At 38.6% G+C, this 25,704-nt stretch overlaps 1 protein-coding gene across 3 annotated transcripts in view; it reads left to right on the top strand.

The window, feature by feature from the left end:
• chst15 (carbohydrate (N-acetylgalactosamine 4-sulfate 6-O) sulfotransferase 15) overlaps window positions 1-25,704 on the top strand; it is a 76,550-nt gene that overhangs the window by 43,706 nt on the left and 7,140 nt on the right. For 2 of the 3 annotated variants that reach the window (XM_060842031.1, XM_060842029.1), the window contains exons 3-7: window positions 1,671-2,010; window positions 4,231-4,317; window positions 16,563-16,706; window positions 17,263-17,419; window positions 21,501-21,657. In XM_060842031.1, the coding sequence (XP_060698014.1) occupies window positions 1,671-2,010; window positions 4,231-4,317; window positions 16,563-16,706; window positions 17,263-17,419; window positions 21,501-21,657 (885 nt within the window). The remainder of the gene's footprint in view (window positions 1-1,670; window positions 2,011-4,230; window positions 4,318-16,562; window positions 16,707-17,262; window positions 17,420-21,500; window positions 21,658-25,704) is intronic. The other variant, XM_060842030.1, reaches the window with a different exon arrangement.

The raw sequence follows: 25,704 nt of genomic DNA on the forward strand, positions 1-25,704 counted from the left end.
AATCTTGGTCTCAATGCTGTAGTCTCGACTTCCAGACTAATACCATACATACCAACTTTACAAGCTGCTACATGTAGTTAGTAGTTAGAATGACTTTAATAGAATACGGTTAGTACTAAAGAACATCCTTTTCAGATATTGAAAAACACCTTTCACTGTTATGGCAGCCAACCATGTTTAAATACTGAGCTCAGTGCTGGTAGTGATATTTGTTTTTAAAAGTATTAATCAGTATTGAGATTAAATTTGAGTTTTAGAAATATTGGACTTTGAGTATTAATACAGTTAGTTATGCAGATGGTTCAGTGCTGTATGATATGGAATATGTGAAAGCAGAAGGATTATAGGCTGGAGGGAAAGCCTCATTTCATGCATTTATATGTGGTTTCATGAAACAGGAAAGGCTTTGCACAAGTTTCATTTCCTTTCAACTGTTGCTCACAAATTTATCACAGCCTACCATTTTAAAGTGCCAAACTTACCTGTTTAATCAAATTTAAATTGTATGCCCATATATCATAACGGTTGAAGAATGTCCATTGATCAAAATATCTGAACCATTCAACCAAGAATGTTATAGAAATATAGGAACAGGAATAGGCTATTCAGTCTCCCAAGTCTGATCCTGTCCAACTATTCCCCAGTGTGTCCATCACCCACCTACCACCCATTTAAAACAAGTGATCAGCTGATTTGTTTGTTTTTGTTTGTGGAGGAACATTGACAGGATATTGAGTGTATTCCCACCTCTTCAACTAGTTCTATGAAATAATACTAAATCTAAACCATAACCAAAACAAATTAGTTTATTACATTTTGAGCAGCAATTTGAAATGTTCAGGATTGTTGGGAAGACCGTTGCACTGATTTCACCATTTTGATGTTTGAAAGGGACGTTAGAATAGAAATTGGCGATGATCCATTTTCTGCCAAATAGAGGGCACATAGCACATTTCAAAACTGGGAGACCTAAACTTCATGCAAAATTTAATGTCCAATCCCATTTTAGTCATTTAAAAATGATATTGGCATATGTCATGGGCACTGAAACAGCACAGCGTTTTCATTTTTGACTTTATGGAAATAAAAATCAAGAGAGATGTAAAATGGATTGGTGGTTTGCCATCAGCTGTTTTTTTAAAATCTGTTGCACAAAATTAAATTAACCCGACGTGATTGCAACAGTATAACCTTCAGGCTACAGACTGAATGTTGTGTTTTAAATAGGTTTCATTTGGGGGAACGTTGTGCCATGTTTTTTGATGGCATGTAAATTATAGAAATTCCCAAACACTGTAGCTATTGAAGTTGCATTGACACAAGAGAAAGCCTGTATTTCCGTTCTCTTTACTTTAGATGAGATTTGTGTTTAGAGTTTTTTTTACACCCAATGTTCTGCTTCTTTGTGCTTTATGAAATGTGGTGCATGTGATGCTTGGCATTGCAATGACCACGCGGAACACGATATTGGGTAATATATAAGATTTTTGCTTACAAATGTTTTACAAAGTTTCATAATGGCATTGTGTGCAATATTTCTCTAAATCATATGATCATCAGTTCTGTAAATAAAATAGTGTAATGAAATAACTCAAACATGATGTCAAAATGTTTTCAAATAAAAACTCGGTATCGACTTTCTTCACACTTTTGTTATTTTTATATTATAGATATTCTCTGTCATTCCAAGAAACTTTCTTCAAAGTGTGAAGAACCATTGTTGGTATACAAGATATACAGGGACTGCATCCACGGACCCTTACAAGAAAAATGCTTATTTTATACACACAAAACATTTTCAGACTATATTTGATTACTTGAAAAAGGTAATTTGGAAACACTTGCAACACCATGGTGATGAGCACTACCGCCTCCGCTGTCTTCCTTATTTCTATATTATAGGTCAGCCAAAGTGTGGGACTACAGATCTGTATAACAGGCTTAGATTGCATCCAGAAGTGAGTTTTTCCATAGTCAAAGAACCCCACTGGTGGACAAGGAAAAGGTTTGGTAAGTGGCATATTTTATTGCTTTCTCCTATTGTACTGCTAAGAAAACCAGAACAAAGGTTACTGGAAGGTAATCTTCCTGTTTTAAGTCGGCAGCACCATTTGTGATATAAGTATATGAGGAATTGTTAGGGCTCATATTATTCCACAGTCTTGTGAATGAAAGGAAACTGTTACTATACGAATGTAAGAACTAGGAGCAGGAGTAGGCCAAAGTAATTAGCACAAGGTAAGGCGTATTCAGGACTGTCTGCAGTTGGGTAATGAAAGACTTGAGTTCATTTTAGTTTGAAGAATATAATCACATTTCAATTGGTAGCTTTTAAACAGTCAAATATACCAAGGGCACTGTCATATTATCTGTAGCGCTATTAAATGATGTATATAAGATTTTCAGCTGTACAGAGGTTCCAGATTGGATAGTTAAACCCAAACATATGAACAAGGAGCAGGGCCACTTGGTTGGTCAAGCCTGTTTGTCATTTTAAGGATCATGACTGATCTGATGTTAACATCAATTCTACATTCTTGCATATTCTCAATACTCGTTCATCTCCTTAATAATCATGAGCCCATCTACCTCAGTGTTAAAAATATTTAAAATAGTATTGTAGATTAATATTTATTTATGTTTGAAGATCCATTAAGTGATGCATTTTGGTGACCAACACACACGTGTCACCTGCATCTTTGAAAATAAAATAAACTAAAAGGGATGTAAGAGCAAAAGGATTTGTGAATACAGATGAGGAAAGTATTAAAAGCAGCATCATGGGTCAGCAAAGCAATTAAAAATGTTAACAAAGCATTCAGATTTATTATTCAGTTTAATAGAAAAATTAGTTAAGTTAAACTTAATCAGGTTGGATTGCACTTTATTCAATGTAAAAACAACAGAAAAGAACTAGGCCAATATCAAAATGATTTGTAAGGATGGCAAGAGAGCTGAGAGATTGGTGCTTTTGTGAAATATTAAGCAGGTTGGGGCTTTTTTTTTATCCAGATAAAGAGAGGATTTGGAAGTGACTTGACAGAGGACTTAAACTGAATGGAACAGGGTAGCTGAGAGGAGATTTATTCAACCTGTATAGGAAAAAATCTGAATTAGGAATGGTAAATACAAGGACCTAGATTTTCTACTCAATTTTACTTGTTTCCTCCAGCATAATTCAAAAAATGAAATATTGCAGTTTCTTGATCATAATTCGCGTTGAATGCAAGTTGGGATTTGGCAATCGTTTGACCTAGTTTAAAGACCAGACCTGAAGCAGTCTTTTCCATTTCCTACCCCAACCCCCACGTCCAAAGTCATCACCATTTGGGAGTATCTGCTAATTGTATGTATATTTGCAGGGCCCTTCAGGGAGGCTTTGAAAATTAAGCTGGTACATTTTGAATCCCTGGACACTAACCAATGTATTCTATAAGCTTTTAAATCTGATTTATGTTTTAATTCATTATGAGCCTAATAACTCAACCCAATTAGAAAATAGTTCTACAGATCCTTTTAAAAAGTGAATTTCAGGCATTTAAAATCCAGTTACTCAGATTGATGACTGACAATGATTTTAAAAAAATTACTAAAATTGCTTTGTGCTATTTTAATCAAACATCACAATGTTATTATTTAAAAATATACAATAGAAGATTTTCTGAGCAAATTGTTTTTCTGAAAATTTTAACATTAAAAATGCTGCTAGACTTGTGTACTGCAAATTATATGTTTTGCATATGTAAATGAGTTTGTATAGATACTTGTGGGGAAGAATCATTTTAAATAGGCGCAATTTGTACTGGAATCGGCAATTGTACTGAAAAGGGAAATTATTTCCTAAAGGTACTAGAAACTCAGTAGGAAAATAAGTGAACATTTCCTGACTATGAGAGTGGTTATAGAATACTGAATTTGCTTCTACAGTTGAAGGATTCTGCTTAGTTACTTTAAAAAGGAAAATAGACATACGAATAAGAGTAAAAAGGAAGGATATTCAGAAAGGCTAAGATACAACAATTTGACTAAAAGGAAATTCATTGAAGATATGCATTAGAGAAAACTGTATTGAGTTCAATGACCTGTATCTGTGAGAAATGTTATGAATCCTATATCCTATGTTTCTCATTGCGAAGAAAATTGTACCTTTCTACTAGACAGGAGATAGAGTATCATTTGTTTACTTACTTCATAATGGTTTTTGCAATGTTGCAATTATTACTTCAAAAGGTCACCTGAAAGTCCACAACTTCCATATGTTGAAGAACATGAGGAAGTACAATAGTCTTGAAGCACCAGTGCGTGGCTCTCCAGCAGGTTAGTTTCTATCTCAGGCTCTGTACTATAAAAAGGCACCGAATAATGGTCAGTCCAGAAGGAGGTTCTTGTCGAGATGAGTCAGACACAATAGTTAAAGCAACATTGTAAAGGAGTGGGAAGAGGACTGACTACTAATTTTCCATTCGGGAGTGGGTTTAAAATGTGGGTTTAGGATGCAAAATAATAGAAAGTTTTAAAAAAAAGGCAAGTTGAAATTTCCATGTATCCTAAGGAGTCATTTGCGAGCAGAAATTTTTGCATGTATTGTCTTGTTCCAGATTTCAAACTAGACATGATTCTATATTTGAATTTTAAAAATGGGTGCGCAAGTTGTGGCATGTTCTATAGTATGCTTTGTAATTTAGATAATTGAGTCATCTGCCAGAACTGATGAGGCTTTTCTGCCAGTCCCACAATTACTACTTCCAAAACTCCAAAAAAAGCTCTTTAATAATTTGGCAGAAGGTTTTGTTTAAAATTTTGTCTCTGATAGTCTGTAAATACATTTTGCTTTATTTAAAAAAAAGACTTTCTCCAAGTTATAATCCTATGCTTGTGAAGATAACAGGAGTGTTCTGCACAATTCATGCTGCTGAATGAATACTTACAAAATCCAACAATATATGAAACTGCAGAGGCTATGCAATGTCAATCATTGCAAAGAAATGGAGAGCTGCCAATGTAAGTTGCCTGCATACGTCATTAAGTGTTTTGATGGTATTGGCTTCTAATTTCTGTTGTGGAGAATGCCTGTCAAAATAGGCAATCATCCATGAACAAGTGTGCCTAGGACAGACATGATGGATCGATTGCCTCCTTTTCTACTGTGGAGAAAGTGAGAACTGCAGATGCTGGAGATCAGAGTTGAAAATGTGTTGCTGGAAAAGTGCAGCAGGTCAGGCAGCATCCAAGGAGCAGGAGAATCGACGGAAGGGCTCATGCCCGAAACGTCGATTCTCCTGCTCCTTGGATGCTGCCTGACCTGCTGCGCTTTTCCAGCAACACATTTTCAGCTCCTTTTGTGCTGTGTCATTATGTGATTCTAACACACAACCATTGAGAGTCCCTTTTTTTTGGTTGGAATGACAAGTTTAATTGAGGGGTGGAGGTAGAGAAGAGTGCCCCAAAATGCAGTGATAAGGAATTAGTTTTGTGACGAGAGTGGAGAGAGATTTGGAAGGCTGATGATATTGCAACAAATGAAGATTGTAATGTTTGTGAGCCGTTGGGAAGAGAGAAACCTTCTGTGAAGTTGTGGTCTGATTGATTTGTTAACGATCTAAACGTGAGGTTTTTTTCTACTTTTTAATTGAAAAATATTTGCAATTAAGCAACTCCTTTATTTTTAAATTCAATGTTCAAAAGTTGCAGGAAAGCTTGTCACAGATCTTCCAGCTATAGAGATTTCAATAAATAAGTAATTCTCACATGTCAAATATAGTAATTGTCCATAACATGGATTATCTTTTTAAATGGAAAAAAAAGGAATACAAGTCTTGGTTTGAAGGTCCATTAAGTAAAGTAGCAAATTGATTTTTCCTGGGTTTTTAAAAATCCATTCACAGAACGCAGGCGTCGCTGGCTAGAACAGTATTTGCTGTCCATCCCTAATTATCCTGAGGGCAGTTAAGAGTCAACCACATTGCAGTGCGTCTGGAGGCACATGCAGGCCGACTATGTAAAGATGACAATTTCTGTCACTGAATCATGGAGATGTACAGCACAGAAACAGACCCTTCGGTCCAATTCATCCATGCCAACCAGTTATCCCAACTCAATCTAGTCCAACCTGCCAGCAGCCAGCCCATATCCCTCCAAACCATTCCTATTCGTATACCCATCCAGACGCCTTTTAAATGTTGCAATTGTACCAGCCTCCACCACTTCCTCTGGCAGCTCATTCCATACATGTACCACTCTCTGCATGAAAAAGCTGGCCCTTAGGTCTCTTTTATATCTTTGCCCTCTCACCCTAAACCTATGACCTCTAGTTTTGGACTTCCCCACCCCAGGGAAAAAGACTTTATCTATTTATCCTATACATGCCCCTCATAATTTTATAAACCTCTATAAGGTCACTCCTCAGTCTCCAACGCTCCAGGGATAACAGCCCAGGCCTATTCAACCTCTTCCTATAGATCAAATCCTCCAATCCTGGCAACATACTTGTAAATTTTTTCAGAACCTTTTCAAGTTTATTCTTCTGATAGGAAGGAGACCAGAATTGCACACATTATTCCAAAAGTGGCCTAACCATTGTCCTGTACAGCCGCAACATGACCTCCCAACACCTGTGCTCAATACTCTGACCGATAAAGGAAAGCATACCAAACGCCGCCTTCACTATCCTATCTACCTGCGACTCCACTTTCAAAGAGTTATGAACCTGCACTCCAAGGTCTCTTTGTTCAGCAGCAACCCCTAGGACCTTACCATTAAGTGTAGAAGTCCTGCTAAGATTTGCATTTATCTAAATTAAACTCCATCTGCCACTTCTCAGCCCATTGGCCCATCTGATCAAGATTCCGTTGTAATCTGAGGTAACCTCCTTTCCTGTCCACTTACACCTCCAATTTTGGTGTCATCTGCAAACTGTACCTCTTATGCTTGCCTCCAAATCATTTATATCAATGACAAAAAGTAGTGGACTCAGCACCGATCTTTGTGGTACTTCTCTGGTCACAGGTCTCCAGTCTGAAAAACAACCCTTCACCACTACCCTCTGTCTGCTACCTTTTGAGCCAGTTCCATATCCAAGTGGCTAGTTGTCTCTGTATTCCATGATATCTAACTTTGCTAACCAGTCTCCCATGGGGAACCTTGTCGAACGCCTTACTGAAGTCCATATTGGTCACGTCCACTGCGCTGGCCTGATCAATCCACTTTGTTACTTCTTCAAAAAACTCAGTGAAGTTTGTGAGATATGATTTCCCAGGCACAAAGCCATGTTGACTATCCCTAATCAGTCCTTGCCTTTCCAAATACATGTGCATCTTGTCCCACAGCCTTAAAGGACATTAGTGAACCAGACAACCGGCAACAGTTTCATCATTAGACTCTTTTCCAGATTATACTTTATCTGCCATGATGGGATTTGAACTCAGGTTCCCATAATGTTGCCTGGAAGTCTGGATTAATTAGGAGAAAGTGAGGACTTCATTAATTATCTAGCGATAATACCACTAGGCCATTGTCCCCGCTCAAATATCACGCATCAGATCTTTCTAGATAAGGTAAATTTTGTCTCTAACATTTAGTATTCCCTTGAATCTTTGTAATTTTCTCCAAAGACTTAAAAAAAAGCTCTGCACATTGCATTTGCAATGTAATGGCTTCTTTACATGTGCCACAGATTTATATTAGACATTGTTTTTGAATTCTGTGATTTTAATTTGTTGCTAAACTTTTTGATAGTTTCTTATGTCGCCAAAAATCATGTCATCTATGTTTTTGCTCCACCTTGTGTGCTCCATCTCTGTATATGGGATGGTTTTCTTGGTAGAATTGTCCCTTCATGATATCACTTGATGTGACAGCTGACTGTCAGCTGATGTCATGCTTTGAGTAATTCTGACAGCTTAAGATCGCTTCAGAGAAAATTAAACCTGTTTTTGAGTTTTTTTGAAGGCAGATTTTGATTCTCCTGTTGTACAATATGCCTTGTATTCAATTTTTGAATGTTCATTTGCAAAATACTTTATTATTTTTGACAGTTGATATTTTGAATTAGATTTGAATGTATGCCTTGATTCCTGAGAGGCAAACGGGTTTAATGTTTGGCAGGTGAATGTAAGCATACCTAAGTGCTTTAAAATTATTTGTGATATAATGTAGTTGTCATGGTATAATTTCACTACTGATTGGGATAAATTCAGCAACGTGCTTCAATTTATTCACATTTACTTGACTGTAATATTATTATTATCAGATATGTTTGTGTTTTAATTTTCCTTTAATATTTTAAAAGCTTGGGGTCTTCCTGTAGAGATTCTCTCACATACCGTGTTATCAATAACACACATAAGCAACCTGAACTTCTTGGAGATGTGTCAGTGTTCTGCTATCTAACTAAATGCACGCATAATTTGGCCTTGTAACAATAATATTCTCGTGATCAGGACTAGATGTTTCAATCTGTTGTGTAGATCCTCTTTTAAGGTGTCCATTCACAATGTTTGGTAGAATGATATTTAGTCTCAATCATTAAATTATATTGTTTCAGAATAATTGAGCATACAAAGCAACACAAGTAAGATTTCGTCATGTCATATGAATTATTTGGTGCAGATTATCTCCTAACAACTAGCAGACAAACGTTTGGATCTTCTGTCAGGTTAAGTATTACTGTTGCCTTAAAACTTGGTCATCCTGTCAAGATCCAGTACCCTTCTTTATCTTCCTTGTCTCCTTCCCCCAACATCTGTCCCCATGACCTACTCCAAAAAAGAAAATCAAGACGTGAGTTTGATGCCTGAAGAGTTCGCCATACAGTCATCTCCACTTTTCTCCCCCCCATCTTTACTTCCAGCTGAAAATATAACACTGCCTGCAAAAGGTCTAGGAATGAGATGTAATCCATCAGACTAATGGAGATGAGGTAGATCCTCAAGAATATTAGCTCCAATGCAAAGCTTGAAAACTGAGGGCTTTTGTTTGGACAATTTTGTGTATGCCACATGAATAAAGCCATCATGGTTTCCAAAGTCCTTAAAGTTGCACATGTTAATATTTAATTTCAGAATGTGGGAAACTCTGATAATGCTGCATTGATTGGCATTTCAAGTTACCTTATCACATCGATACACCTTTGTGAAGAATGATGCTTTTGTTTCCTCAGTGACAGGGCATTCCAAAATCTTGATCAAATTATAGCACAGAAATGGTGATACAAGTTTGGGTCAAGAAGGCGATTGATTTGAAGGAGGCCTTCAAGGTGGTGATGTTCCCGTTATCTTTCTGGTGCTGCCTACCTTGTTGTAAGGGGTGAATTGGATCCTCTACAGTATGGAAACAGGTTCTTCGGCCTAACAAATCCACACCGACCCTATGAAGTGTAATCCCTCCAGACCCATTCCGCTACATTTATCCCTGACTAATGCACCTAATGCTAGGGTCAATTTAGCATGGCCAATTCACCTTTAAGGTTGGATTCAATTCCCTATAGTGTGGAAACAGGGCCTTCGGCCCAACATGTCCACACCGACCCTCCGAAGAGTAACCCACCCAGACCCACTTCCGTTTGATGGATGCACCTAACACTATGTACAATTTAGCATGGCCAATTCACCTGACCTGCACATCTTTGGACTGTGGGAGGGAACCGGAGCACCCGGAGGAAACCCACACAGACACAGAGAGAATGTGCAAACTCCACACAGACAGTCGCCTGAGGATGGAATTGAACCTGGGTCCCTGGCGCTGTGAGACAGCAGTGCTCACCACTGAACCATCATGCTGCCTAATAGATTAGATTCCCTATGGTGTGGAAACAGGTCCTTCCGCCCAACAAGTCCACACCGACCCTCCGAAGAGTAACTCACCCGGACTCATTTCCCTACATTTACCCCTTAGTAATACCCTAACACTATGGGCAATTTAGCATGGCCAATTCACCTAACCTGCATTTTTTGGATTGTAGGAGGAAACCCTCACAGACACGGGGAGAATGTGCAAACTCCACACAGACAGTCACCCGAGGCTGGAATTTAACCAGAGTCCCTGCTGCTGTGAGGCAGCATTGCTAACCACTGAACCACCGTGCTGCATTTGACCTGCACATCTTTAGACTGTGGGAGGAAACCAGAGCACCTGGAGGAAACACACACAGACACGTGGCGAATGTGCAAATTCCACACAGACAGTCGCCTGAGATTGGAATCGAACCCAGGTCACTGGTGCTGTGAGGCAGTGCTGCTAACCACTGAGCCACCATGCCACCCCAGAACACGTTAGATTACTGTTGTATGGGCACACCAGATTGCAACACTATACAAGCTAATGCTGATGATAAAAGTTGCTGGCATCATCCTCTTTAAGTGTAGGACTTAGGAGGGATTGTTGGTCTGCTGTGGTCAAGGAAAATTACTTCCTGGTCCAATTAGAAATTGCTCTTGTAGTAAACAAGATGCATTTTATTGCATGTCAGCACATTACAGGTTATAATCATATGATAGACTTGGCTACAGAGACTTTGAGGAGGCACAGAGGTTAGGTTTCATTCTTTTGAGATCTTAAGCTGTTCTGCCCACAAAACAATATGACACCATTACTGTGGATGGTATACTTACAGCATTCCTCAGCATTAACCCTTTCAGATGAAAGTACAAAGAGGAATGTTATAGAAGTTACTTTAGTAAATGTCTAGTTCAGCCACAGAACATTAACAGTAAATTGGTATTTGCTGAGTTCAGTGATACTGACCAAGTACCTGTAGATGGCTTCAGGCTGTTATAGCAACGCTCACGTGATTGGTGAGTATTCCATTATAATCCTGACTAGAACCTGGTGATTGGTCAAGAAGCTTTGAGGTAGCAAGTTGAGTAATTTATCAGAGTATCTGTTATCCACCCAGTTCTTGTACTGTTATCAATAATTTCATTTCTAGTTAAAATTCCATAAATGCTAATAATCCATTGGATGTTGATGGTATTTCTATGATGGCTGTGCCATTGAAGGCCAGGGAGATGTATTGAGCTTTTTCTCATTGTTGGATAGTTATTACTCAGAACTTACTGGTATGTGTTGTAAATCTTGTCTTCCACATGTCAGTCCAAGTCTGGATGCTGTCCCATGTCCTATTTATCTGATCTATTGAGCATAGTCTGTATGGATTTGTGAATGGGCAATTGTTTTTGACAAACTTATTGGAATGTTTTGAAGTTGTACTAACAAAATTTATAAAGGAGAGCCAATGGACATAGTATACTTTAGACTTTCAGAAAGCTTTTGATCCAGAGTGGCCTATTGAAAAAATAACTCACATGGAATAGACAATAGTGTACTGGCATGGATTAATGATTAGCTAACTGACAGAAAACTAAAGGAATGATTGGTCACTCTTGTATTGGCAGGTTGTGACTAGTAGGTACCATGAGGAACAGTATTTGGGCCCCAATTGTTCACAATTATATATATCAGTGATTTGTAGGCAGTCACCAAATGTAATATTTCTAAATTTGTGGATGATGCAAAGCCTAGTGAGAATGTGTGATTGAGAGGAAGATGTAAAATGGCTTCAGGGAGTTTTCATCAGTTTTAGTGAATGGGCAAGATCATGGCAGATGGAATAAAATGTGGAACAATCTGATGTTATCTTAGAGTCATAGAGCTGTACAGCTTGGAAACAGATCCGTCAGTCCAACTTGTTCATGCCAACCAGATAACCTAAATTAATCTAGTCCCATTTGCCAGTATTTGGTCTATATCCCTCTAAACCCCGCCTATTCACGTACCCATCCAGATGCCTTTTAAATGTTGTAATTGTACCAGCTACCTCCTCCATCTCTCACAACTCAATCCATACATCTTTGGGAGGAGAAAGACATGTGTACAATAAACTATTAGCAAGGCTGGTAGAATGATAACTGTTTGATACAAGAGGATTTGATTACAAGATTAGTGAAGTCTTGTTTCAGTTGTATAGAAATTTGTTTAGACTCTGCCTGGAGTATTGTGTCTAGTTTTGGTTTCCTCATCTCAGGAAAGATGCAATTGACAATGAGGAAGTGCAACAAATATTCACCAGACAGGATGGTGGGACTGTCCTACAAAGAGAAATTAGGAAAGCTGAACTTTAATCTCTGAGATTTTGAAGCAGGAGAGGTGGTCTCAAAGAAATATTCAAAATACTTAATGGGACAGAAATGGTAGATGTAGATAAGTTGTTTCTGTGACTGCCTCCAACCTTCCATGGAATATAGCTCCTGTTAAAGGGCCTGACAAAATCTGGACGTGAATGGTGCTGGTGGAAACCAATCCGACTATCAGTGAGCACATTTTTGGTGAGAAAACATCATATGACGGATCCATCCAACAGTTTGCTGGTAATCGGGCAATATTGATTGGTTTAGATTTGTACTGCTCAAAGTTTGGGAGAAGATTTGTAGCTCGGGTGCTCATTGTTGTGGTTCTGTTAGCCGAGCTGGGAATTTGTGTTGCAGACGTTTCATCCCCTGTCTAGGTGACATCCTCAGTTCTTGAGAGCCTCCTGTGAAGCGCTTCGGTGATATTTCCTCCGGCATTTGTAGTGGTTTGAATCTGCCGCTTCCGGTTGTCAGTTCCAGCTGTCTGCTGCAGTGGCCGATATATTGGGTCCAGGTCGATGTGCTTATTGATTGAATCTGTGGATGAGTGCAATGCCTCTAGGAATTCCCTGGCTATTCTCTGTTTGGCTTGTCCTATAATACTCATGTTGCTTGTCATCTGTGTGTGTGGCTACTAAGGATAGCTGGTCGTGTTGTTTCATGGCTAGTTGGTGTTCATGGATGCGGATCGTTAGCTGTCTTCCTGTTTGTCCTATGTAGTGTTTTGTGCAGTCCTTGCATGGGATTTTGTACACTACATTGGTTTTGCTCATGCTGGGTATCGTGTCCTTCATTCTGGTGAGTTGTTGTCTGAGAGTGGCTGTTGGTTTGTGTGCTGTTATGAGTCCTAGTGGTCGCAATAGTTTGGCTGTCAGTTCGGAAATGCTCTTGATGTATGTGAGTGTGACTAGTCCTTTGGGTTGCGGCATGTCCTTGTTCCGTTGTCTTTCCCTTAGGCATCTGTTGATGAAATTGTGGGGGTATCCGTTTTGGCGAATACATTGTATAGGTGTTCTTCTTCCTCTTTTTGCAGTTCTGGTGTGCTGCAGTGTGTTGTGGCCCTTTTGAACAGTGTCTTGATGCAACTTCTTTTGTGTGTGTTGGGGTGGTTGCTTTCATAGTTCAGGACTTGGTTTGTGTCTGTGACTTTCCTGTATACCTTTGTGCTGAATTCTCCGTTCGGTGTTCTCTGTACCATCACTTCTAGGGATGGGAGTTGGTTGTCCTTTTCTTCCTCTCTAGTGAATCGGATTCCTGTGAGTGTGGCGTTGATGATCCGGTGTGTGTTCTCTATTTCTGTGTTTTTAATGATTACAAAAGTGTCATCCACATATCTGACCCAGAGTTTGACCCAATATACCGACTACTGCAATGGACAGCTGGAACTGACAACTGGAAGCAACAGATTCAAACCACTACAAATGCCGGAGAAAAGATCACAGAAGCGCTTCACAGGAGGCTCCCAAGCACTGAGGATGTCACCTAGACAGGGGACGAAACGTCTGCAACACAAATTCCTAGCTCGGCGAACAGAACCACAACCTTTGTACTGCTTTCTGTGACAGAGGCATCCTTGGGCAATTTTTTTCATATTATTGTATAGATGTCAGTGCCAAAGCTGCACGGAAAGAATTTTGGCTAAATCTATCACTCATTCAAACAAGTGCTGTGACCAGAATTATGTAAAGACACTTCAATCATACTGCATGCAACTTACAAACACTTTACATCATTATGTCTTGTGCATCAAATTGCTTGGTTTTTAGCAGCTATGATGATGTGGCATTGTCTACTCTGTATTTCAATGGATGGTGTTTGGAAATGCTTCAAAAATAGGAAAAAGGAAGCATATTCTAAATATTATCTCTTACTGGGATGAGCAGGAATCTAACATTTGAAATGATGAATTGTTTAAATATCTTATTTCCCCAATACTTCTGTAATTATCTACCACTGTTCTTGACTCAGTGTGGTTCCATTACAGAACTTTAATTGAGTTACTGGTGATTGACTAGCTCTAGCAGTGGGCAAAAGTGAGGACTGCAGATGCTGGAAACCAGAGTCTAGGTTAGAGTGGTGCTGGAAAAGCAAAGCAGGTCAGGCAGCATCCAGGGAGCAGGAAAATCGATGTTCGGGCAAAAACCCTTCGTCGGGAAAGCTCTACCAGTAGCCTTTCCTTTTTCTCTTTCCAGAGCCCAGTTTTGGAGCTTCTTCAGTATATAATACCCTGCTCCAAGATGTTACCTGTTACTGCTCTGGATATATTTATTGTCCCCTCATGCACACAATGGTTAGATCTTAACTTGATAGTGAGAGTGTCATGAATTATAGATTATGGTCGTATATTATACTGCTGTTGAAGAATGAAGGTGCCTTATAGATATCTGAATAGATAACCGAATTTGTCCTCAGTTTGTCACAGTAAAGGTATTACAGTATATGATGAAAGGTTTACCTGCTGTGAAACTAAGACTCTCTTGTCAAATACTGGGTAGTGATTATTCCTATCAATGTTATTGTGAGCAAAAATGTCAAAGGCTTCCTCATAAGTGTTTTTACCAAGAGCACTTAATCAATAACTAATAGGTGTGATTTTCTTTCAGCCGTGGGACGTGTGTGCCACGCACCACCCTCTGTGTGAAAACATTGCCCCTTAGGTCCCTTTTAAATCTTTCCCCTCTCACCCCAAGCCTTGTGAGACACGATTTCCCAACCACAAAACCATGCTGACTATTCCCAATCAATCCTTGCCTTTCTAAATACATGTAAATCCTATCCCTCAGGATTCCTCCAACAACTTGTCCACCACCGCTGTCAGGCTCACCAGTCTGTAGTTCCCTAGCTATTTCCTTACCACCTTTCTTAAATAGTGGCACCATGTTAGCCAATCTCCACTCTTCCAGCACCTCACCTGTGAATATCGATGATATAAATATCTCAACAAGGGGCCCAGCAGTCACTTCCCTAGCTTCCCACAGAGTGCTAGGGTACACCTGAACAGATCCTAGGGATTTATCCACTTTTGTCCGTTTCAAGACATCCAGCACCACCACCTCTATAATATGGACATTTTTCAAAATGTCACCATCTAGTTCCTCACATTCTATATTTTCACAGTAAGTATTGATGCAAAATACTTGAATAGCATCTCCTCCATCTCCTGCGGCTCCACACAAAGGTTGCTTTGCTGATCTTTGACAGGCCCTGTTTTTTTCTCTAGTTACTCTTTTGTCCTTAATGTATTTGTAAAGACATGTTGGATTCTCCTTAATCCTAATTGCCAAAGCTATCCTGTTCCCTTTTTGCCTCCCTGATTTCCTTCTTAAGAATACTCCTACTGCCTTTATACTCTTCTAAACAGTTCACTCGATCTCCCGTGTCTATATCTAACATATGCTTCCTCCTTTTTCTTAACCAGAATGTCCATCCCTCTAGTCATTCAGCATTCCCTACACCTACCAGCCTTATTTTTCACCCTAACAGGAATATAAGCCTCTGGACTCTCGTTATCTCATTTTTAAAAGCTTCCCATTTTCCAGCTAACCCTTTATCTGTAAACATCTGCCCCCAGTCAGCTTTTGAAAGTTCTTGCCGAATACTGTCAAAATTAGTCTTCCTCCAACTTAGAACTTCAACTTTTAGATCTGGTCTGTCCTTTTCCATCACTATTTTAAAACTAATAGAATTATGGTTGCTGGCCGCAAAGTGCTCCCCACTGACACCTCAGTTACCTGCCCTGTATTATTTCCCAAGAGTAGGCCAAGTTTTGCATCTTCTCTTGGAGGTACATCCACATATTGAATCAGAAAACGTTCTTATACACACTTAACAATTAACACACTCATTGGTTCATTTACTATTTTGTTTATTATTGTATCCTGCACTGATTTTGCACATCTAAACAATCAAATGGAGGTTTTCATTTCAATAGGATATCAAAGGTTGATCAGAAATAATGATATTGAAGTTGTCTGGCCTGTGGGAGGAAACACAACTATACTGCACATGCACTAGTGAACCAATGTCAACCAATCAGCACATTTTGCAAATATTTTATGGTACGAGACCAAGAGTTGCTTAGTTTTGTTGAAACTGTGTTCTATAACTTGCTGTATTGGGGTCTGAACTTTCAAAGTATGTGCATTGCTGGTCCAAAATCATATATCATCCCAATGAACATCAGCAGTTCTAGGTACAGCATTTTACTTCATGTACTGTGTGAAGATGGGACAGTAGCAACTCTGTGCTTAAAAAGTACAATACTGCTTATTAGATTTGCACAATACTAAAACACAATTTGCAACACTTTTTTGAATCTGTAATCTCAAAATAATATCAAAAACATTAAGTTGGTTCTCGGATCCATTTAATGAGAAGGACATTTGAAAAATTGTGTGGTGTGTTATAATTTCTGTACTAAAACATATTTTTGTTTGGCAGGTATTATTCAACCCTGGAATGGTTTCCATGACCGATACCAAATTGAAGATTATCTGGATCTGTTTGATCTGGCAGCTCATCAGATTCAGAGTCAGATAGCCAATGCTTCTGCTGAACAACCAATTAAAAGCAATATGGTCATTGGTGAGTTGCTGTATTCACCTATATTTTATTAAAATGAATATTTTTGCTCTCAAAAGTGGTGTAATTCTAAATCACAAGTTGAGCATGTTATATACTTGTTATAGTGTGTCTAATAACAAATAATGAGCACCGTTTGTATGGAAATGTTTTTCAAAACATGTACTTCAGAGGCAATTTCAATTTTCTACTTGCTGATGGAAAGTCTGATAATTTGCAGGAACAGTTCAGTCTTCGTTAGTTGCGTGAATGCCTTAATTTTATTGCAGCTGATCTCTTACTGGATTACCACATGAAAGTCATTCTAAGTAAAAGCAGCTGTCAAAATTTCATTTGTCTGTACCTGATTTCTTTTTTAAAGCACATTTTGTTCCCTTTCTCCTCTTTGTCTCCCAGACCTTGCACCAATCCTAATCAAAGAGAGCAGGCAACAAGTTCATTGTTAGGTCTCTCATTATGTTATGATCTTGGCAGAGCTGAGATTTAATGGCGAGTTGCATATGTGATTTGCATCCACTTAATTTCATTATATATTGAAGAAAATACATTTTCTTTTTAGGTGAGGCAAGTGCTTCCACAATGTGGGATAATAATGCTTGGCAGAATTTCTATCATCGCACTGCTGATGGTGAACCACCATATTTAATTCAGGACTTCCTTCATGCAGTTCTGCCATCTGCTAAACTTATTGTTATGCTGAGGGACCCTGTTGAGAGGTTAGTTTGCAGCCTTTGTTCATTGCCTGTGTTTTATTGCCAAACCGTTAGGAAACTTGAGGTCTTGCAAACGTTATACCTGTGTGTTAATGACTGTTGTAAATCCTGCTTACTGAATTTCCATGCTGCCTAATGTTTCTGCTATATCCGGATGTTTTCATGTGTAATTCAACATTAGTGTGACTCAGGATACTGTTTGAATAGTAGGAAGAAATGAATGTAAACTGAAACAGATTCCCCGTAATAAACAGGACATAAAAATTTTAGTTCACTTCTAACAAAGTTGACCTTTTCAAGAACTAACGACTACATTGCTTAATTCAAATGACTGAATCAATACAAAAATAAATGCTTTATCAACAGTAGGCTAAAAGATTCTGGAATAAATATTTTTTGACCTGTTGTTACTTAAACTCCCAGTGCTGGGCTTTAAAAGTGTTAGTGGATAAATATGTGCATGATATTGAATCTGACATCTTACAAAATCCTAAAGCCTGATTCTTTGCTAAGCTGATTAATCTTAGTTGTGATGATTTTGGAACCCTCACGTGAATCTCAAAATTTTGAGGGAGAGAAGGAAAATCAAGCAGAGTCGATGCATCTGAATGAACTTTAGTTGATTTGTGGATATTGCGTGAGGATTGTCTGGAGCTCTGCCATTAAATTCCTCCATAAATTGATTCCAGTTTTCAGGTTCTTTCCAACTTTTGGGCAAGGTATCTGTGGAATAGTATCCTAGAAAATCTCAGGGCCATCTGGAGGAATTGCATCATTGACAGTGGTTTAGACTGTTTGTGGAGTGCCAAACATTTTGGATTGCTATGGCAATGATTGTTGAAGTGCTTTAGATGTAATAGCCTGTTATGGATTTTAAATTGAACGAAGGCCAGAACTGTGGTAGAAATTTGGCATTGAGCAGATGGTGTGTGACCACTGTATCTGAAATTGGCAAATCTGTGTTAGTTGTCTCTGAGATTTATCCAAGTCAGTGGCTTGGCCCAGAAATAATGCTGTGCCACTGCTAGTGTTTCAGCTGCAGTCAACGTGGCAGCCAAAATATAATGTATTTTTGTGATGTGCAATTGAACTGCAGGTTTTAGAGGAAACTGGAGCCAGTGTCTGTGGGCAGTACCACCTGACCAATGTAAGTGGTGCAAAACGATGCAAAAGGAGGTCCTCTCCTGAAACGATGTCATTGATATAACAAAGGAGTAACTTTACTGAAAACCCAATATTCCTCATGCAGTTATTCCAGGTTTTCAGCCAGTACTGGCAATATTCAAAATTATTAGCCAGATTAAGCTTAGTAACAAAATGCAAGCATCTACATTCAAATAATTTGGACCAGAAATGTAATTTCTTTTTTAAAAAAAGTCTGTGCTGATGAGATTTCCATATTTTAAAGCAAAACTTGGTCATTAAATTTAATTTCTAAAAGGAAGATTATCATTCCATTTATAATTGTACATCCAATATTTATATTGGGACCTCAGTTTAATATATGCTCACTGTTCCTGACACCCAATCTGTACTAGCCGTTACAAAATATCTTGTCACTTTTCATTACTGTCCGAAGTAGCCACTGATTAAAACATTTGTGTGGATTTTCTTTATTCTCATGGTATTAACATTAAGTATTTTTTGTAAACACTTGCCACTAAGGTGAAAGTACCAGTCTCTGCTTTTAAGGGTAATTTTGCTACTTTGGCAATCAGTTGCTAGCATCATGCTTGACCAGGTCAGATATAAAGTGGCTAAGTGTCAAGCTTTTTCTTGCTCAGCTGCAACTGTGTCCTGGAATCTTTATCTACAGGGTCTTCAGTTATACAACATTGACACTTGCTCATTTTCAGTCCCAGACATATTTGCTTTTTTTTTCAGTTATTAATTGATGCCGAATGTTAGGGCTGCCCCTTTGAGGAACTCAGCAAATAAAAAAATAAGTTGGAATCTTAAAATGTAGGTAGATGTTTTTCTAAGTTAGATATGTATATATGTGTCAGAGAAATCCAAATGCTAATGTATTGCCTCATCAGTCCCACAAAACAATACTTCCCATTAATCCGAGAAGACTAGGACAGTTTTTAGAAAAAAATTACAAATATTTTGAAAACTGTGTTGTCAGTTAGGTGGGAAATGGAAAACTGGTGAGAAACTGATTTGATTAGGTGATGAAGAGTTTGGAACAGTGAGAGGAAATGGTCTTTTAGGTACAGTTGTACATTGTACTTTTGGACTAGATACATGGGATGTACTCACTGGCTTTGATTTTAAAAAAAACTGGAGATTACAAGAAGTTATGTCTTTCATGAATCTCCTTGAATCTTTCAGCATTCTTGGGTCACAGTTGAATGTTCTAATATTTAACTGGGATAGAACTGCCAAAGGATCTGCTAAAGCTTATAAGGATTGCCCTTTAATGGGATGGAAGGAGGACACAATTACAGTCCACATGTGCGAGGACTACTCAGATATTGCATATCAGTTTGGGGCAGACTAAATCATTTACCATGTGAATCCCATCAATGCCGTCTATGAAGAATGTTGACCAAGCAGTAAAGCCTGTTTTCTGTTGTTTCTTTGTTAACTTGTGGTTCTATTTTCTTTTTGGCTAATTTTTACATATAGTTACATATAGTAATTCTTATTGAGTAATTTAAATATATCGCTCCTGCGATTTTTTTTTCCCTTCTGTTGTTTACATCCATGTTCTGAAAAATTAAGTCCTGTATAATTTGCTTCTTTGCCATCTAATTGCTAAGGGCCAACCAATCCTCATTATAAATGGATATACTCTTTGGATGTAAAGAGTTTGGATTTACTTAGCTTAGAGCATGTGCATATAAAATGCACATGCACACACATGCATACCTACTTTATCATTAAAGTCAAATCATTGTAAAGGAATACGACTAATATTTATCACTCTCATTCTGAATTTTCATTATATTTTATGAACCATTTTCCTCAACCTCAAGCTTTTTGCTCTGAGCAATGAATTCTGAAGATCTTAATCAACCAAGCTTTAAATAAATCTAAATTTACTAAGCTGCATTCAGTTATTTTCTTTCAGCTATCCTGTTATTCAGCTCTGTAACTCTTAGTCAATTCCCTTGTGCTACTAGAATCAACATCAAACCACTCTACAACAAGCTCCACACATTTTTAGTATATTTTGTTCTTCCACTTCAATCTGTTATGGACCATGCCAGACCCCTTTCATTTTGCAAGTGTTTTTTAAACTTGAAAGCCTATTGCCTGAGGCAGTATCTATTCACTATAATCAAACTGGCCCAAAACCCATCCAAACACAGACTTTTCAGAGTCTGTGTCTTTTATGACCTCTCTGAAAGAAAACCAAGGGCAACATAACCTTGTTAAAGGAGGAACATCATCTCAAATCCTTTCAAACAATCAGCAGATATAGAGAAAAGGTAATTGATTATAGTAATTGGAGAGGTTAAAGGTAATACTAATGGTGATACTTCATTTTTTTTTTCCATTTTGAACAGCTATTGCTTATGTAAGATATCAGAGGAATACAATAGCAATGTCAAATGAGTTGCATTTTTAATCTTAAGGCTAAAATTTGGAGTTTGAGGTTTATTATTTCATGCCTGAAACTACTCAATTGATTATGTAACCACAGAAGAGATTAGTGTTCTAAAATGTCATGTTGAGGAAAAGCAGTAATATGGGGTGGAAAAAAACTTGCTTTTGTAGAATCATAGAGCCCCTAGAGTGTGGAAACAGGCCATTCGGCCCAACAAGTCCACACTGACTCTTGGAAGAGTATCCCACCCAGACCCAGACCCAGACCCTATTACACTAGATTTCCCCTGACTAATGCACCTAGCCTACATATCCCTGAACAGTATGGGCAATTTTAGTACGGCCAATTCATCTAACCTACCCATCTTTGGAAGAAACCCATGCAGACATGGGGAGAATGTGGAAACTCCACACAGACATTCGCCCAAGGCTGGAATCCAACCTGATCATGCAGTTTACTGAGTATTTCACTGGAGTTAGGTCACTCAATTAATGCATTTTTATAATAAAGTATTCCCATCTTTTTTAGGCTGTATTCTGATTATTTGTACTTCATAAGCGCAAACAAATCTGTCGAGGACTTTCATGAAAAAGTAAAAGATTCACTGCAAATATTCAATGGATGTTTGATGCACTCTTCTCTTAGATCCTGTGTATATAACTGCACCGTGAACTCTGCCATGCCTGTAAGTACTTTCTCGTGACAGTCATTTAAAGAGCAAGTACCTCCATCTTTCATAATGGATGTGCATTAATAAAACAATGTTAATTGCAACTCCTCCAACAATAATGCCTTCAGTTCTATTGTGGCATAGGTGGGAAGTGTCTCTACCTCTGAGCTACAAGCTCTGGATTTACCTGCCACTCTAGGACTTGAATGGTCAAGGAAGGTGCCTTGACAATGTGGTCACACTGCAAATTCTTCCAACCAACACCTGTAGTGGCTGATAAGAGTGGGCAAAATTTCTTGTCAGCCAAGTGAAAATTGGAGCCTGAAAAACAACAACCTGTAGCTTACCTCAACAGCATGCGTGCAAACTGCCAATTGCCACAGCAACTCACCCACCGTGTGGTAAGGGGATGGGATCTACAAGCCAGTTGATCAGTTGGCTAGACAGCTGGTTTGGATCCAATTGCCAACTGTGCAGAGCTCATTCTGTCTGGGCACTGAGTCACAATCATGTCTTCGGACAGAGAACTGGAGAAGAATATTTCACTCTGTGGTGCTGTATGGAAGCAACTTTGTGGCTTTCAACTAAATTAATTGTTAATAGTTGGAAAAAACACTGCATTTCTGAGCTTGATTAGAATTTGCAGCAATTCATACTGTCAATGCATTAAAGATCCAGTTGCATCAGCTGAAAGAGTCACATAACTGATAGAAGGTAGTAAATGGTTCTGATATATTATTGTATGTAATGAGTGATTAATTAGATTGTTGTGATAGTTCATTATTAGTAGTAGTTTTAATTACATGCAATGCAGCAACTTGCTAGCAAACATGATATGCACTCAAATTACCTTGGTGCCATGTTTCTCCATTTTGGTTTTGAGATTCTTTAGGAAGGGGGCAGGTTTTGTGCAATAGTGGCCAGCAACCTACTGCCTCTGAGCCAGAGCCACAAGATGTGATGTTTAGGAGAGTTTTTAGCCAGGGCAAGCTGATTATGTATCAATCTGCATATTATTCCATCACATGCCAATGGCTTTAAGAGCTGGAGCGATTCCTGGTCAGCCCTATGCTGGAACAAAATTGAAGCCGTTACTACTGGGCTTTCCAAAATGGGGATGGGGCCCCAAGTGGAGTCACAAGCAGAAATTTTGGGGTCCCAAGTCCTGAACTGACAACAGCTGTCAGCAACTCTGACTGAGTTCCAACAGTTGTGCTTTGACTTTAGCAGGCAGGCCCCTGTGCTCATTGCTGCCATTAACTACTTCTCTGTTCCCCCTGAAGTGCCTTCATAATTTTCAAGCTTCAAATTGGGAGTCACAGTTGGAATAAGTTTGGAAAACCTATTCCCAAACAATAAACTTATTCTCTATTATGTACTGGGCCAAACCCCCTCAAAATATTTTAAGAAGATAGCCTCGACCCCAATGTTTCTTATTGTAAAGGTCAATGTAAGATGTTGTGTTCCTGATGCAATCTGATTGGTCAAACTACTCAGTTTTAAGCAAAGCATACTTTATTTTGATACTATAGTGAAAATACAGACAAAATTAAAAAATAATTGGCTTAACTGGAATGCTATTGAAAACTTAAAATAATATACATATTAACTACTACTAATTATCTACTATCATATAGTAACATCCTGTAAACCCACTCTTGGCAAAGACAAATTCAGTAAAGTAGATGATCTCACATGCAATTCTAGCAGCAAAAAGGGAAACCCAGCTTTTAGTTGTAATAGCAAGAGCTTCCACATGTAGTTTCAGGACCCAGAAATGGCTGAAAGCTGAAACTAAAAATCCTGGTTCTGTGAGAGCCTGACTCCACCAATTCAGGCTGCTTCTATTATTCAAACTTTTGAAAAAAAAACCCAAGGCCTCCCAAGCTGTTCACTTTATTGGCTTTGAGCTCACTGCTCAGTACTTCTGTTTCAACATTTTTTCATTTAAAAAAAGGACAAAATACACCTCTTAAAGCCATAATATTGTCACCCTACTCTATGAGTACACTACAATACTATAGTGGGCGGCACGGTGGCACAGTGGTTAGCACTGCTGCCTCACAGCGCCTGAAGACCCGGGTTCAATTCCCGACTCAGGCGACTGACTGTGTGGAGTTTGCACGTTCTCCCCGTGTCTGCGTGGGTTTCCTCCGGGTGCTCCGGTTTCCTCCCACAGTCCAAAGATGTGCGGGTCAGGTGAATTGGCCATGCTAAATTGCCCGTAGTGTTAGGTAAGGGGTAACGTAGGGGTATGGGTGGGTTTCGCTTCGGCGGGTCGGTGTGGACTTGTTGGGCCGAAGGGCCTGTTTCCACACTGTAATACATAAACATTACACTCCTGTAGTCCATTTTTTTCCCACCACTGTTTTAATTCATCAAAGCCACGACAACGCATCTGCAATTAGATTTTCTTGTCCAGCAATGTATATAATTTTTTAATTGAGTGGCCACAACACTAAGCTCCATCTAAACAGGCTGAGTTTTTAATCCTTAAATTTTCTCAAAATCCTTGAGCGGTTATGATCAGTATATACAGTTGTCTCAGACACATTATTGGCGATATAAATGTCGAAATGTTGCAATGCCAACAGCAAACGCAAGGTCTCCTTCTAAATTGTGAAATATTTCTGATGATTAATCAATTAACTAGAAAAATTCCCAATAGGTTTTTCAATCTTCTCATCATCTTGCAAGGATAAAACACTGACATCCACATCACTTGCATCAATAGCCACATTGAATGCCTTTGCATAATTAGGTGTGGTTAACATTGGAGTAGTGGATAACATAGCTTTCAGGCTGTTGTATTCCTTTGGACATTCCTGTGTCTACTGAAATTTTCAGCACTTTAACAAGTCAGTCTTTGGAGCAACCTCACTGCTAAAACTCAGTGCAACTATGCAATAAAACCCACACAATCCCAGGAATTGTAGTCCTACCTTCTTCATCGGGGGTATGGGAAACCCTCCACTAACTTCTGTTTTCACATGCCGTGGAGCTACTTATCCATGTCCAATGACATGGCCCAGGAATGTTACTTGGGCTTTTGCGAATTCATTCTTAACCAGGTTTATCACATGTCTGCCTCCCAAAGTCAGTCAGACAATTCCAATAGATTCTCCAAACGTTCCTTCCATGTGTGGTGAAAATTCACATAATTGGATAACCCTGATTTCATTGGTTCATCTTTGAAATTTGGCTGGCACATTTTTCATACCAATGGCATGACTTTAAACTAGTATAGCCTAAATTGTCTTCATTCTTTTCAATAAAGATACATACCAGTATACTCTGAGGAAGTCCAAGTTTGAAAAACACGTTACTTGTCCCACCTTTGCAATCCAACCTTCCAAACCTGGAATGGTTATGAATCTGATTTTGTAACTGCATTAACTTTGTGATAGTCCACATGTAATCATTGGGTACCATCTAATTTTGGCACCATTAGTATGGCTAAGTTCCATTTGCTGTGGCTCACTTTGATTTATATTGTCTTTGAGCATGCAATCTCTTTTTGAACCTGTGCCAACTTCAGAGGGTTAATTCTATAAGGATGTTGCTTAATTGGAACAGTCTTTTCTATATCTACATCATGCATAATCAGATTAGTACATCTCAGCTTACTCCCATATATCTCCCCATGTGATTTTAATAACTCTTTCAGGTCATTTTGATTTTCAACGAGGGGCACAAGGTTAAGGTGAAGGGCAGGAGGTTAACAGGGGAATGTTGTCCCCAGAAGGTGGTGACAGTCTAGAATGCGCTGCCTGGGAGGTTGATAGATGAAAATTGCCTCACATTCTTTTAAAAGAAATACCTGTTTTAAGAGGTATTGATTTCATTGTCACTTTATCTGCTGACGTGTAACTATAATCTAACTGTAGCATTATTGTAACATAAAGACTTGTTGTATTTGAGTTCTAGGGAATAACCAAAGTCTGAGATTTTGTTTTGGACACATTACTATTTTGGCTGGAAGGTAATGCCAAAATAGAATATAATGTAGCTTTGGGTCAATGAAGTTTTATTGCTCCCATTCCATTCCACCACCTCCATGCT

Source organism: Hemiscyllium ocellatum, chromosome 22 (genome assembly GCF_020745735.1).
Source record: "Hemiscyllium ocellatum isolate sHemOce1 chromosome 22, sHemOce1.pat.X.cur, whole genome shotgun sequence".
Taxonomy (NCBI): Eukaryota; Metazoa; Chordata; class Chondrichthyes; order Orectolobiformes; family Hemiscylliidae; genus Hemiscyllium; species Hemiscyllium ocellatum.